The sequence below is a fragment of the Aptenodytes patagonicus genome, chromosome 21 (genome assembly GCF_965638725.1).
Source record: "Aptenodytes patagonicus chromosome 21, bAptPat1.pri.cur, whole genome shotgun sequence".
Taxonomy (NCBI): Eukaryota; Metazoa; Chordata; class Aves; order Sphenisciformes; family Spheniscidae; genus Aptenodytes; species Aptenodytes patagonicus.
The window spans coordinates 4,172,471-4,186,851 of record NC_134969.1 but is presented as its reverse complement, the minus strand read 5'-3'; the positions used below and the strand labels follow the sequence as shown (position 1 = coordinate 4,186,851).

General features: G+C 46.5%; 1 protein-coding gene across 2 annotated transcripts in view; it reads right to left on the bottom strand.

Moving 5' to 3' along the window:
- Positions 1 to 1,674: 1,674 nt before the first annotated feature.
- Positions 1,675 to 14,381, bottom strand: part of MAN1C1 (mannosidase alpha class 1C member 1) — a 67,099-nt gene continuing 54,392 nt past the window's right edge. Inside the window, exons 7-12 of one of the 2 annotated variants that reach the window (XM_076357100.1) lie at positions 13,216 to 13,309; positions 9,756 to 9,871; positions 9,383 to 9,602; positions 7,040 to 7,212; positions 6,086 to 6,201; positions 1,675 to 5,426 (exon numbers count right to left, since the gene is read on the bottom strand). In XM_076357100.1, coding sequence (XP_076213215.1) covers positions 5,309 to 5,426; positions 6,086 to 6,201; positions 7,040 to 7,212; positions 9,383 to 9,602; positions 9,756 to 9,871; positions 13,216 to 13,309 — 837 coding nt within the window. In that variant the 3' untranslated portion in view covers positions 1,675 to 5,308. The remainder of the gene's footprint in view (positions 5,427 to 6,085; positions 6,202 to 7,039; positions 7,213 to 9,382; positions 9,603 to 9,755; positions 9,872 to 13,215; positions 13,310 to 14,381) is intronic. The other variant, XM_076357101.1, reaches the window with a different exon arrangement.

Below are 14,381 nucleotides of genomic sequence, written 5' to 3'. Positions count from 1 at the left end.
AAGTGGGAAATAACCTAGGCTGGTCACATTTCCTGGTAAGGTGACTCAAAAATAGAAAAACCTCCATCCTAAATCAACAACAGAATTCCCACTGGTGTCCCACATGCCCGAGACTGAAAGGCAGGAAAGCAGCTCAAAGACACACATCTTCCCAGATCCTTTCCATTAGACATTTAAAACCAAACCTCTGGTTCACGCATAACACCCCATTTATTTATTCAGTCGAAGTATGAAAACAAAGGGGTTCCCATCTGGACGAACACAAGAAGTCCCGCCACCCCCACCTAGCAGGAAGTATACAGGGTGGGTGCAAGATAAGAGAGGTGAAACCCCAGAGCCTGCTTCCGCACACAGGGCTCACGGAGTTGAGGGCTCTGCTCGAGCAAGAGCATCCAGCCAAGGCTCGAGGTGTGCAGAGGAGCGAGGAAAGAGCAGAAGCATTTCAAGACACCAGCGGGGCAAACGTTCCTGTTACCTGCATTGCTGGAGGACAGAAAAATCCCAGTCGTGGATCAGGGCCAGGCCTTGGAACAAAGCTGATCCTTGGAACAAATCTTTACTCCTGCTAAACACTTGCATGCTTACCTTGATGCCTGTGATGAATCCACTGGCCTCAGGGATTTAGCTGTGGATATCTGCGAGCACAGGCAGAAGTATTTGCAGAATTGTAGTCTACGAGAGTGGAAACTTTCAAGCATGGCTGTTTGCAACAAAAAGCTTTTGTTGTGACTGGTGCTAAGCTCCATACGAGTGTCTTGGTAAGCAAACTTATCGATAAGCTTTACATCATCAGGCATGCTGGCAACTAGAAAAAAATCCCTATTTGTGGTGCAGCCACTGAACCGCAGGAAAACAGCAGCTGTCCTCTAGAAGTGTATGTGACTTTACTAATACTGTTCTTGCTCACTTGTGTGGAAGAGAAAACGAGCAGAGTTTTAATGTAACACCAAGGATCTATTTCTAAAGGAAACTAGAACCATGCTATTTATTTTGGGGGTTTAAATTTTGCCAGGCAAAGTGTCCTCCAAGAGCAGGACATTTTTATTTATGGAACTCCCTTAATCCATTATAAAAATCCTCTGAGATAAACCAGCTTCCCGGTGTCCAAATCTCTTGGATAACACAACTCACTCCCAAGGTGTTTATTTACCAATGACCATTCCTCTAGGCCAAGCTTACCAGCCAGTATCTTTATCCCCGGGATAATGCTAAGTCCCCATCTGACAACCTTATTTCTCTAGGGGAATTACAAAGGCATGAATTTAGAAACACATTTTTTGTTTTCACGACTTGCCTAAAGCAACTTTATCTTCCCAAGTTCCTGAATGAACCAATTATCAAGAGAATGTCACAAGAATGAACAAAACGTTCCATCACCAAGGGCCACGCAGCTTTGCAGTGACCAGAGGGAAGGCTGCTGGGAGAAAGGATGCTGATCCCAGATCCAGCCCCTGTTGCAAGAACTGTTGAGCAGGTACTCACGACTGCCAGGGTCAGAACAGGAGCGGTGTGTGAACATCTCTGCACGGTCATCCTGCTTAGAGTCACAGAGGACACACCGGCTAAACTGCTAGTTCAGTGGCCAGACGCATGGAAGAATCTGGCTTCAATCTTTTCCTTTCTTTTTCTTCTGTTACTTCATTCCAGAAACAATGTACACCAAAGAGCAAACTTAGCTGGGGATTATTTATTTTTTGCTAGAAAAATAAGACATGTAGTAGAACTCCTGCTAACCCATATCAAATGGTGAACAAGCAATTTAAGGGACCTGGTGCAGACGGGAATTGCTGTCCATACACTGGCTAGATTACTCTGGAAATCAACATCTATTGTGAAATATTCTTGAAATCAACCAGTATTGTCACCTAGTTTTTCCAAGCATGATGTAACAGGTCTTTGACAGATGGCTTTAAAGACGATCAACCCAAACATGCTTTTTATTTTACAAGACTTTTATTCTGTTTCACAGATTTGACTATTACAGCAGTGAAATTATTACAAGTGACTCATAACATTTAGTTCCAACTAAAAGTAGAAAAACACAGAAACAATAAAGGAAAGTTAAATGAGATGTGATGTGTGGTAAATGTGTTTTAAGAGCACAGAAAAAGTATATAAAAATACATTAGGATCAAGAATTTTGCAGACAGGTTTTGATTTAGTTACAATTTTGACACCACAATCACAGAATCACAGAACAGTTGAGGCTGGCAGGAACCTCTGGAGGTCATCTGGTCCAACCCCCTGCTCAAGCAGGGATACCTAGAGCCAGTTGCCCAGGACTGTGTCCCAGCGGCTTTTGAGTATCTCCAAGGATGGAGACGCCACAGCCTCCCTGGGCAACCTGCGCCAGTGCTCGGTCACCCTCAGAGCAGAAAAGTGTTTCCTCATGTTCAGAGGGACCCTCCTGTGTTTCAGTTTGTGCCCTTTGCCTCTGGTCCTGTCCCTGGGCACCACTGGAAAGAGCCTGGCTCCATCCTCTTTGCACCCTCCCTTCAGGTATTTATATACATTAATAAGATCCCCCCTGAGCCTTCTCTTCTCTAGGCTAAACAGTCCCAGCTCTCTCAGCCTTTCCTCACAGGAGAGATATTCCAGTCCCTTAATGAACTTTGTGGCCCTTCGTTGGACTCTCTGCAGTACGTCCATGTCTCTCGTACTGAGGAGCCCAGAACTGGACACAGTACTCCAGGTGTGGCCTCACCAGTGCTGAGTAGAGGAGAGGGATCCCTCTACCCTCTGGCAATACTTTGTCTAATGCAGCCCAGGACACCATTAGCCTTCTTTGCAGCAAGGGCACGTTGCTGGCTTACGGTCAATTTGGTGTCCACAGGACCCCTAGGTCCCTTTCTGCCAAGCTGCTTTCCAGCTGGGTGCCCCAGCACATATTGGTGCATGGGGTTGTTCCTTCCCAGGAGCAGGGCTTTGCACTTCTGCTTGTTGAACTTCATTAGGTTCTTATCAGCCCACTTCTCCAGCCTGTCCAGGTCCTTCTGGATGGCAGCACGACCCTCTGGCGTATCAGCCACCCCTCCTAGTTTTGTGTCATCAGCAAAGTGAGAGTACACGCTGCAACATCATCCAGATCATTAATGAAGATGTTAAACAGGACTGGACCCAGTATTGGCCCCTGGGGCACACCGCTAGTTACTGGCCTCTAACTAGACTTCATGCCACTGATCACCACCTCTACGCTCAACCATTCAGCCAGTTTTCAACCCACCTCACTGTCTGCCCAACCTCCTCATACATCAACAGCTTGTCTACGAAGATCTTACCGGATACAGTGTCAAAGGCCTTCCTGAAGTCCAGGCAGACAATATCTGCTGCTCTCCCCTCATCTACCAGGCCAGTCATTTCATTGTAGAAGTTTATCAAGTTGGTCAAGTATGACTTCCCCTTGGTGAACCATGCTGGCTACTCCTGAAGAATTTTTTGTCATCGTGTGCCTTGAAATGGTTTCCAGGATTAGCTGCTCCATCACCTTCCCAGGGGTTGAGGTGAGGCTGATGAGCCTATAGTTCCCTGGGTCTTCCTTCTTGAAGATAGGAGTGACATTTGCTTTCCTCCAGTCTTCGGGCACTTCTCCCAGTCGCCATGATCGATCAAATATTATTGAGAGTGGCCTTGCAAGGACATTTGCCAGCTCTCTCAGCAGTTGTGGGCACATCCCTTCAGGGCCTATGGACTTATGTATGTCCAGTTTGCTTAAGTATTCCCTGACCTGATCCTCTTCCACCAAGGGTACATATTCCTTGCTCCAGCCTTTCCCCCTGGTCTCTGGAACCTGGGATTCCTGAAGGCCAATCTCGCTAGTAAGGACTGAGCCAAAGGCGGCATTTGGTATTTCAACCCTTTCCATGTCCTGTGTAACCAGGTCCCCTGTCTTGTTGAGCTGTGGGCCCGTATTTTCCTAGTCTTCCTTTTGTCGCCTATGTTCTTATAGAAGCCTTGTTGTCTTTGACATTCCTGGCTGAATTCAATTCTATTTGGGCTTTAGCATTCCTAATGTCATCCCTGGATGCTCAGACAATGTTTCTGTAGTCCTCCCAGGTTAGCCATCCTTGCTTCCACCCTCTGTATGCTTCTCCTTTTTGTGTTTGAGTTTGGCTAGGAGTTCTCTGTTCATCCACACAGGCCTCCTGGCATTTTTGCCTGACTTCCTGCTCATTGGAATGGAACTCTCTTGAGCTTGGAGGACATGATTCTTGAATGTTAACTGGCTTTCTCAGGCCCCTCTTTCCTCCAGGGTCTTATCCCACAGGACTCTTCCAAGCAGATCTTTGAAGAGGCCAAAGTCTGCTCTCCTGAAGTCCAGGGTTGTGAGCTTGCTTTTCACCCTCCTTCTTGCCCTCAGGATCCTGAACTCCACCATCTCATGGTCACTGCAGCCAAAGCTGCCTTTGATCTTCACATCCCCAACGAGACCCTGCTTGTTGGTGAGTATGAGGTCCAGCAGAGCACCTCTCTTTGTTGGCTCCTCTGTCACTTGGAGGAGGAAGTTATCATCAATCCACTCAAGAAACCTCCTGGATTTCTTAGGTCCTGCTGTGTTGTCCCTCCAGCAGATATCAGGGTGGTTGAAGTCCCCCATGAGGACCAGGGCCTGCAAATTCAAACCTGAGGCTGCTCCTGTCTGTCTGTAGAGGGCCCGATCCTCTTGTTCTTCCTGGTCAGGTGGCCTATAGCAGACACCTGCTATAACGTCACCTTTACCTGTCCTCTCTTTAATCCTAACCCATAAGCTCTCAGTCAGCTCCTCATCCATCCCCAGGCAGAGCGTCATGCACTCCAGCTGCTCTCTCACATAAAAGGCAACTCCCCTTCCTCCTTCACCTATCCTGTCCTTCCTAAAGAGCCTAGAAAGCCTACCACCTAGAAAGCACACTATATTGAAAACACTTCATTAGGTGATAAATCCAAGAGTATATAAAAGGCAAAAATGAAACAGAAAAATGAAAGGAGGGTGTGTGTGTGTGTGTGAAGTCTATTTTATGGCAAACTTCCAGTCCTTTGGCCACTATAAAGCAAAGTCAGTGGATTTCATATAAATTCTCTGTATAAAGGAATGTCTATGAACTGTGTACAATATGGCCCAGAATAAACATCTCATTATCAGGCTAATAGAGCTCCTCACAGAGGAAAAGAAGGTGCTTATGTCACGGTTTCATCTTCCCAATATAATACTGTCCGGAATTGGACTAGTGCCCCCAAATACCATTTTAGGAACAACGCGAATTCCTTTAATGGAAAGGAAATGCAGTAACCCGCCGACGCTGCAGAAGCTGGGCGCTGGGCAACGGCCTCACTACTGCACACTTGCTTTAAAGTTCGTGTGGTTGACTGGCAGGGGGTGAGCCTCTGTGTTGAACACCCAGTCGTCCAGGGACAGCACGTCATCTTCACAGAACAGAAGATAGAGGTACCTGGAGCCATAAGGCGAGGGCGGGTGGGAAGAAGATGGACACAAAGGGAGATTAAAGGAAACTCAAGTGGGACTCCAAGCACGCACGAGTAAGCACTGTCAGCAGGACTGTGATGGGGGCTGCCATTGGCCTCAGCTGCCACGGTTTATGCTGGCACATTTCCCAACTGCCTGCCTCACTCTCCTGCTGGAAACTACCACTCCTGGTGCAAAGGCGGCAAAATGGCATGGGCATCTGCGCTCAGCCACCCCACAAACATTAGCTCACGCTACCAGCAAAGGCAGATCTGCACCAAGGGGCAGCAAACTCAGGCCATAGTCTGCAGGACATTAACCTGGCAGAGGAGACAGCTGTCTCTTAAACCATCAGAGCAAAATCCAAGGGAGCTCAGCAGTCAGAGCCTCCCACTTAGAGCAGCTGTAAATCACAGGAAGAGTCCTTTAAATCCAGCACGTGAGCAGAAACCTCGAGAGTGCCAATGACAGCAGTGGTTCTACAGGAACAAACTACGAAAGCTTTGCAGCACCCATCGCCTTGCCCAGTTTTCCCCACAGAGGACGACACTTCCCCCTTATTATTAGAGACTTATTAAGCTGACAAGAGTGTTGATGCTGCAGGAATTACGCTACTCTGAAAGGCCTCTGTGATACTAGACTTACTTCAGAGTCTCTGCGAGGAAAAAACTCTGTTGCATGTTGTCATGGGTTGGGGTTGTGGTGTAAACATCTCGGATGCCAGAAAAACCAGCTTCTACTCTACAATGTTTTTCCAGGGCCTGAGAAAGGAAAAGAAATCTCAGTAACACACAATAGCATGGAGTAACTCATTAATCATCATCAGCTGCATTACAAGTCAGCTTTACAAATCAAATTCCAGGTTTATAGTAGCCTCTGTCTCTCTCTGAAGAGCGTGGTGATTACTCCAGACTCCGGGAATAAAGCTAGTTCTAATGAAATAGCGAGAGAGACATAAACCACCTAAGCTAGTTGATTGATTGACCCTGGCGTTACACACATAGCAAAGCCAGATCTCAAGTGGCAACTCTAGCTGTTTGCAGAGCCTCTTTTCCAGGGCAGTAGACAAATGACAGTTCTGCCACTGAAACACAGTCCCTGCTAGGATGCAGGGCAGCAGCCAACGGGCTATTGCATGAGCTAGAAAGAAGTGAGTGACTTTCTGGCTGGGAGGTCTTTGTGGGAAGAAGACAAGACAAAGGGCAAAGGCAGGTTTGCTGATTTTCCCTGGCCAGCTACGAACCAGTGGTTCTGAGCAGTCCAGATATTTCAAATAGAAGGTTGACTCCTTTCTGCAGAGGGCTGTTACATTAATAGCAGGTTTTGCTGTCTGCAGCACTCCTCTCCATAAACCTCCACTGTTTTGATTGACTGATTGATTTTAGCATAGCCCAAAAGGGAGAAGAGAAAGCATTCACAACGATCAACAGAGACACCACGCTAAATTGAGCTATATTGTGTATTCCTGCCCCATTGAAAATGTGTCTTAGTGTCTAACACAATTTAAACAATTTCTGCTCTTTTTATTGACTGAAGGAAAGATTTTTCTAAGAATCCAGCAGCCTGTAAGAGTTATTACTGCAAATTTTCCAACCATACCTTCACAACCTCCCAGCCCCACTGCCTGTACTTGGGATCGTGTGTCAGCCGCCACATGTACATGTAGCTTTCTACCACTTCGGGACGTAGGATGTAGTAGCGCTCGCTGAGTCTCGTTGCCATGGCTTCAGTTCCAGCATCAAAGCGAAAGGCTTCGGGGCCGAGTTTGGTATCTAGACAAAATCACCCACATGCAATGATCAGTTTGAGGAGAAAGCAAGTAAACAGACTGTCCAGGTGCTTTTATGCTGCTCAGGCTGCCAACATTTAACTAAGGCTTGCACGAGGTCAGATGAGCAGATCAGTCATGCTTGTGTATCATCAGATCAACCCCACAGCTGATGTCAAAATAGGGGCAACTCCAGAGAGTGCATGAGCTGTGCCCACTGCCGCTCCAGGTGTTGCTCATTCTGTGGTATGTCTGGGTACTATCCAGGTGAGGATAAAGTGTTTCTGAGGGTACATACAACTGACAAAACACAGACTTGGACCAGATTTGAGCGTGGAGAGGGCAGGTACAAATCTCCCCCATGTCCTAGCACTTTTGCTGGGCTGGTATTTGCTCCTAGGAATTGCACTGCCCCTAACCCTGAGAGCAGAGTTCGTCACCGAAGACAAACTCAGAACCCAGAAGAGAAAGAACAGAGAGGCAGATCCTGTCCTAAAGCCTCAAAGAGAAAACACACTCAAAGGAAAATCTAGCCATGCAGCTGACCCTGCCATCACAGAGGTATTGATACACTGCTCCCAAGCAGGGGATTTGTTTCACAATTACCAGTCCACCAGACCGAGCCATTTCACCTGCACTGCGGCAGGGAGGCTGTAAGAAGTGGTGCCTGGGACCTGCAATCACTTCTTCTGCCTTTCTTTCTGGTCCGCTAGCAGCCTCTTTGAAAAGAAGACATCAGGATGATGGGGAAGGCTTAATCAATTTCACTGGTATTTTATGAATAAAACATTAATAAGAGTACCTTGGTCTTTTTGAGTGTCCCTTACATGAGAATCCCAATCTCTTGCAAGCATTAACTAGCACTCCCATCCCCACTTTCAACACCAACCCTCTCCCTATTCGAAAAACAGGGAAACTGAGCACAGAGGTTGCTTATGATCATGCCACAAGGTTTCTCTTGCTGCACCCATGTGTCTACCACAAGGCTGTATTTCAAGGAGTCACTTTATTTCTCTAAATATTTTGCGCACCTTCCCTGGGCCCTCCTGTCTGTGTGGAGACCTAACAGTGTTCGCTAGTTGGACTATTTGCTGAGAGCCAGGGTGACACGCACATTCTCTGCAAAACAATGAGCTTGCTGAAATGACAGCACCGTAACCAGAGCAGGCAGGCTCGCTACTGTCCTTTCTGTGCTGATGGATATTGCTGAAGGTGAAAATTGGCTCCAGGCACTCACAACCAGAGGGTTATTAGTTCGGGTGTCTTGTTTTAGTTCTGTAAGTGCTAGGGGAAAAAAGAGTTATTTGCAAACATCATTTCAGGTTAGCTTGAAGTTTATTGGGCAAACATTCTGGACACTGGCTGCCAGTATGGGCTTGCTGATGTGGTGAAGGTGTGAAACAATCTTTGGGAACAGTTAGTGCAGACAGACCTGTGCTTGACAAGGTCCCGGAAAACAGACTGCTGCTTTGCTGCCTGCAGTCTCAGAAGAGCTACAGAGGTGCCTACAAAGAAAGGAGTGGTGTCAAAAGCAAGCTCATCTTGCTGAAGGCCCTGCGGGCAGAGAACTAACCCAGTCTCTCATTCATCACCAGTCACTGCTCTCCCAAAGCACTGACTGATAAGCACACTGGGTGGTGAAACAAATTTTACTGGACTTGTGAAATAGAAAGACTTAGTCAGCCTCTGCTTAGACAGCCGGGAGAGGCTGAGTAACTTCATTTTTTTGGTTCCTACCAGCAGCTGCAGGTCTCCAACACTTTCCTGTCGGGCTTCTCAGCTGCTCTGCTCCATGTAGTGGGACACCCTGCAATTAATCTCCCCTTCTTGTCTGCAAAGGGATGCGAAAGGACAGACTCAAACTACAGTCTTGTTGGGAGAAGGCTAGCTCTGCGACTGGGAGGCAGGACTATGATTCAGCTCTGGGTTCATTTCCCAACTCTGCCACAGGAGCTCACATCTGCCAGTCCCTCTGCTCCAGCTGTCCGCTGTGTAAAACATACTGCTTTCTCTCCTAGATATCCCAGAAAAGACAAGTGAAAATCATACACAGGGATGCGGATGCTGCTGAAGCACAAAATACCCTACTGCAAACCTCTGCCACACAAAAGCTGAGCCTCCTAAGGCTGTAAGCTATCCCTTACTAACATTTTCTAGGCAGCCCACTGGTTTACCTGAGCGTGCATAAGACTCGTGACACGTGTTTGTTATTTCTGCAGCGAGATCCACATAATGTTGCTTCCTCTCTTCTCCGGCGTGTTCAGCTCCAAGTGCTATCATGCCCCCAGAGAAGCAAGCCAAGTGGCCCATTTTGTGATCCAAGATGCCACCCCTCCATTCAGCAATGTAGGTCAATCCTCCAGCAGACTTTTTGACCAAATGCTTTTCTATTGCCTGAAGGGATGAAAGTCAGGGTTTCAGGATACTTAGTGGACAGGGTGAGGAGCAAATACCAAGGAAACCCAAAGTTCTAAGACATTTTTGCCTGAAACATTCTGATGAACAATGTCCCACACAAAAAATATAGAGCAGCAACCTGCTCCTTACCTCTAGTGCATCGTCATACATCTTTTTAGCTTCAGAGTCTTTCTTGTCTGACATCAGCCAAGATTTGATGAGATATTCATAAAAGCTGTCCCCAAGCCCCCCAATGGAGACATGGTCTGTAGTGGGAAAGCCAGAAAAGAACTTCAGGTTCATGATATACAATGAGCAGTTGCTTTACAAAGAGCAAACAACCATGTCCTATTTAATGCCCTTGTTCTCTCCTTCCTCTTTCCAGTTTCCTGGGGAGAGCTTGCAGCATTTCTTTTTCAAAAAGGAAGAAAGGTGGAAAGTGCAATCAGAAGAAAAATGTTCTGTCATTTTACAAAGCATTAGTATCCCTTACCAAAACTATTCAGAGGTCTTATTTTGCAACAGTTATTTGTACTGCAACTTGAAGATGCTTCCTGTTTATGAAGCAATCATCATAAATCCCAGCCTCATAAACCAAAAGCGATGGCAGGTATTGACAGATCTCTAACTATATGAAACCACTGGGTGCTGCCTCCCTGCCTTAGGAAAGGGAGAACTCACGCTGGATCACACAGAGCTGCCAGCAAGGGGCTGCTGTAGGGACCTCTCGATCGTGCCATTTGTATTCCTGGCCCATGGTGGGACTCTGTGCCCTGGGGAAGGCTGAGGTTGTTGGCGTATTAAAATGATAAAGTCAAGTACAAGGATGTGCACTGAATAGTTTCTTCTGCAGAAATCGGATTTTCAAGGCTATCTGTTCAGAGTACACAATGCTATGACCTTACTGGAGAGGAGGATGCTAAAGAATTGCACTGTGAAATGGGCATGACAGCTGCAGGTTCCTGCCTGGGGGGGAACTGCTGGATGGATTTATATCTTTAAACTATACCACAGGGGGAAAAGCAGCATTCATTCTTTCAAGCAGCCAAGTACTCCCCTTTTTAGAAGAGCAAGACAAACTACCCACCATGGACTGAACCATCCCTGTTAATTAACAGTGTCCACCTCTGTGTCTGCACGCGTCCCCATTTTAAACGTAAGCAGATGCAGCAGGGTTTTCGGAGTTAGCTGTTCAGATTTTTATTTTCCCTCTCACTGTACATATATAAAGACCTGAGGCTTATTCTAAATGCTAAATTCTACCAACAGAAGAGATCAACAGCCATGCATTTTCCTGACCTGAAGAGCAAATATCCCTGAATCAGTGTGTCCAATGATCCACGGAACAATCCATAGCAAAACAATGAGATTAGATGCATGAATTCAGAAAAAAAGAGGACAGGCTATTTGCAAACACCGGCTGCACAGCCTGTCTTTAAAGAGAAGCTCTGTGATCCTAAGTGTGTCATTCATAAAATCACCAAAGCAGGAGCTCTGGTTCATAATTGCTTTCCATATGGCATCAGCTTTGCCAGCATTTGCCTCCTAGGCACTTTGCATAAACAAATCTCTTGTTTCAGCAGGGGACCGCGCTTTAATTTTCGAAAGTTAACAACTGCACTCAGAAGAGGTACAGCACTGCCTCTTCATTTAGAAGATCTACTCATTCAGCCAGGTCAAAGATACACCTTTTAAGAAAATCACAGCAATTCCAAGAAAAACAGCTTCCCGCAAAGAGCTTTAATGACAGGAGAGAAAATGAGAGCCTGGCACCTACAGGGAACATCTCTGTGGCAGGCTGCAGCTGCCTCCTTACTTTGGCCCTCATCTATTTCTCACCAGCAGTGTTGGAGATGCAGAAGAGGCTGATCAGCCTTTTCCCTCACTGGAATACGGCTTCAGACCACAAGGTCATATTATGAGCAACTGCCACAAACAGCCTGTGCCATGAGTTGCCCTCATGATGTGGAAGTCTAGGAGAGAGGTGCTCTCTAGTCCTTTTGCATAAATCAGCCTATCCCAGAACAAGTAGTCAGAGGCTACTTTTAATAAGCTCCAGGAACCAGCAACAGGCCCCTCTATATGTCAGCAAGGGGTGGGAGCAGGTCAGTACAATGAAGTAAAATTTGCAGACATAAATAGAATTAAATTAGTGGCAGAAGAGATGAATACTGAGTATCAAGCTGAGTATTTTAACCATCTGAATTAACAGCGCAGCTCTTCAGTTTCCCAAAGATTCTGTAATGATCAGTTATGGCAACAGACAGGCGCCTCTCCTCTCAGCACCAATGAATAGGCAGAATTATTGCTTGTGTCTGGGAAAATGTGCAGTGTGGCTGCCAGTTGGGAATAACCTAAAGAAAATGGCATCTCAGGGGTGCGGTAGGGGATGAGAGATTAGCTTTTCAAGGAGAACATACTGCAACACCTCTGCAGAGACAACTGTGGAGGGGAAGCTGAACTGCTTACAAAGGGATTGGGTAACTTTGAAGATCAATTAATGGGACAAACACAGAAGCCTATTTTCTTTCCTCATGGCACCAAAGGACAGCTCTGGTTTAGTGGGACGACTGCAACCATCCAAGATGCTTTGTTGGGACACCTTTCAAGCCAAGCCCTGTCAATTACCATTAGAGGTGCTGATGTGGCAGTGAAGGTCAGGGATTGCTCACAGCTAGTGCTCTCTCACTGTCTCAGGTGATGGCAGCCATGCAACTGCCTGTCAGTTACAATCAGAGCTATTAATACAGTAGTTAGAAAGGTCTGGAGCGATCTAGCAGAGCAAACAGTGCAACGAGACATGGGGACACCAGGTAATGCAATGACTCCAAGAAAACTGCTTAAACAATATAAACGTAATCCACTGACAGGTTAAAAACAGCTTCTGCAAAAAGAGACTTTTCTTTCCTTTGACAGAGAAACATGAAATCCAGCAACTCTCCCTTGCCAAAACAAGCAAATCCTTAACAGAGTGGAAAGTTGAGGTCAGAGATCTGGGGCACAGCAGCAGAAGTAGCCTTTCATGTACCTACCGGAGGGCAAGCTTCTGCCCTTCGGTGGCACAAAAAGAGGGGTACAGTCTCCTCTCTGGGTAAGGAAGGGGCAGGTACACGAATGCACACAAGAGGACGCATCACTAGATCCTAGGGGGATCTGAGACTCTGTAAGCCCTCTGCCTCTCCAGGTGGTTCCTTACTTGCTGCAGCACACTCAGGAAGTAAATCTCATAGTGCTTCTGCTCACAGCCTTCACGTGCAACTCCCAAGGAGGTCTGTGGGCTATGTGATGACTGCAGGATGAGGTCTTAAAGAGATGTGCTGATTTCTAATATCTGTGTGATGAACCATGTACCATTATCCTCCCCTGTGCAAGAGAGGCCCTAATTCTCTCTGGAGGTGAGACACTCAGCTGGAAACAAGGCTGATGGAATAAGTGTACAATTACTATATTGCATCTTACAAATCGGGTTGCATTATCTAATCACATGTATAACAGGCTGCCTGACAAGACATTTCCTTGGCTTGCTGCTCTGACAGTTGCTATTGCTTCGTAAAGAATAACGGAAAGACTGAAATGCTCCAGGCAGGACTGAACGCAGAGCGATACCTACGCTGCACCCAGTTCCCTGTCACCGGGCTGAGAAAGTTGGGGTAAAGGCCCTCTGGCTTCTCAACTTTGTTCAGGACTTTGCGGATGTTCATCACCTAGGAGAGACGAGAGACAAGAACTATGTTACATCTCTGCTGAAAAAGCCGACTGTTTTGCACTGTCGCTGAGAAGTCTGTAATTCATCAGTGCTGATCCCTGGCTGAACAAGCACAGCAGCCTGTAACGTGAATCATCATGCAAGCAGAACCCAATGACATGGCTCTCCGGTGAGACGGCTGTTATGGAGAAACTTTTCTGCTGGACTCCTCAGCACAATCTTTATCCAGCTCTGTGGGATTTTAGAAATGATTCTAGAAACCCTGCAAGGCCCCAGTTCAGCAAGCAGTGGAAGCAGGTTGCTAACAGTGGTCCAGAAGCAATCCTGAGGATTTGGGGTCTGGGCAGAAACATATGAGATGCGGAGGGTGATTTTTTCCATGATCCAAAGGGAAAGGAGTGGCAGGGATGAGTGACTCACACAGTACTTAAATTCACCATGTGGTCACTTAACATGATGAATTGGGGCCTTTAATTTCAACAACAGATAGCTCCTTTAATATGCTAGAACAGCTGTACTTATTCTCTAAAACCTCCCTTGGTTTCACCCCCATTAAATCCAATAGGCCTTTCTCATAAGGGACAAAGTTAAACGGTATGCAGCATAAATATTCTATTATAACCTACAGAGCAGCTAATACACGCTAAACCTTTTATAAAATTAGACAATTTGTACGCTAAAGGCTGGCTACAGACTTAAGCCGGTGCTTCCAAGTAAGTTGTCAGGCTGCATATTTACTGAAGTTTAGTACCATGGCATATTAATGTCATGTTTGAATAAAAGACACAGATGGACTTTATTCTTGCTAAAATCACACAAGTCCCAAGCTGCAAATTAATGAGTTGATCTGTTCCTCTGAAGTAATTTCCCACAGGATGGGCTGTTTGAGCCCACATCGTCCTACATTTTTTCTCTCAGAGGGTGTTAGGATGAATGTGATACATTTTCTGTGGCACACACCAGGCACGCTCAGCTCAGGAGAGTCCATTAGAAAGGTTCTGCCCTTATCCCTCTACGGGCTTAGGAAGCAAAGAGGAAAACTTGTTACGCTGGGGACAGAGGCTTGACCC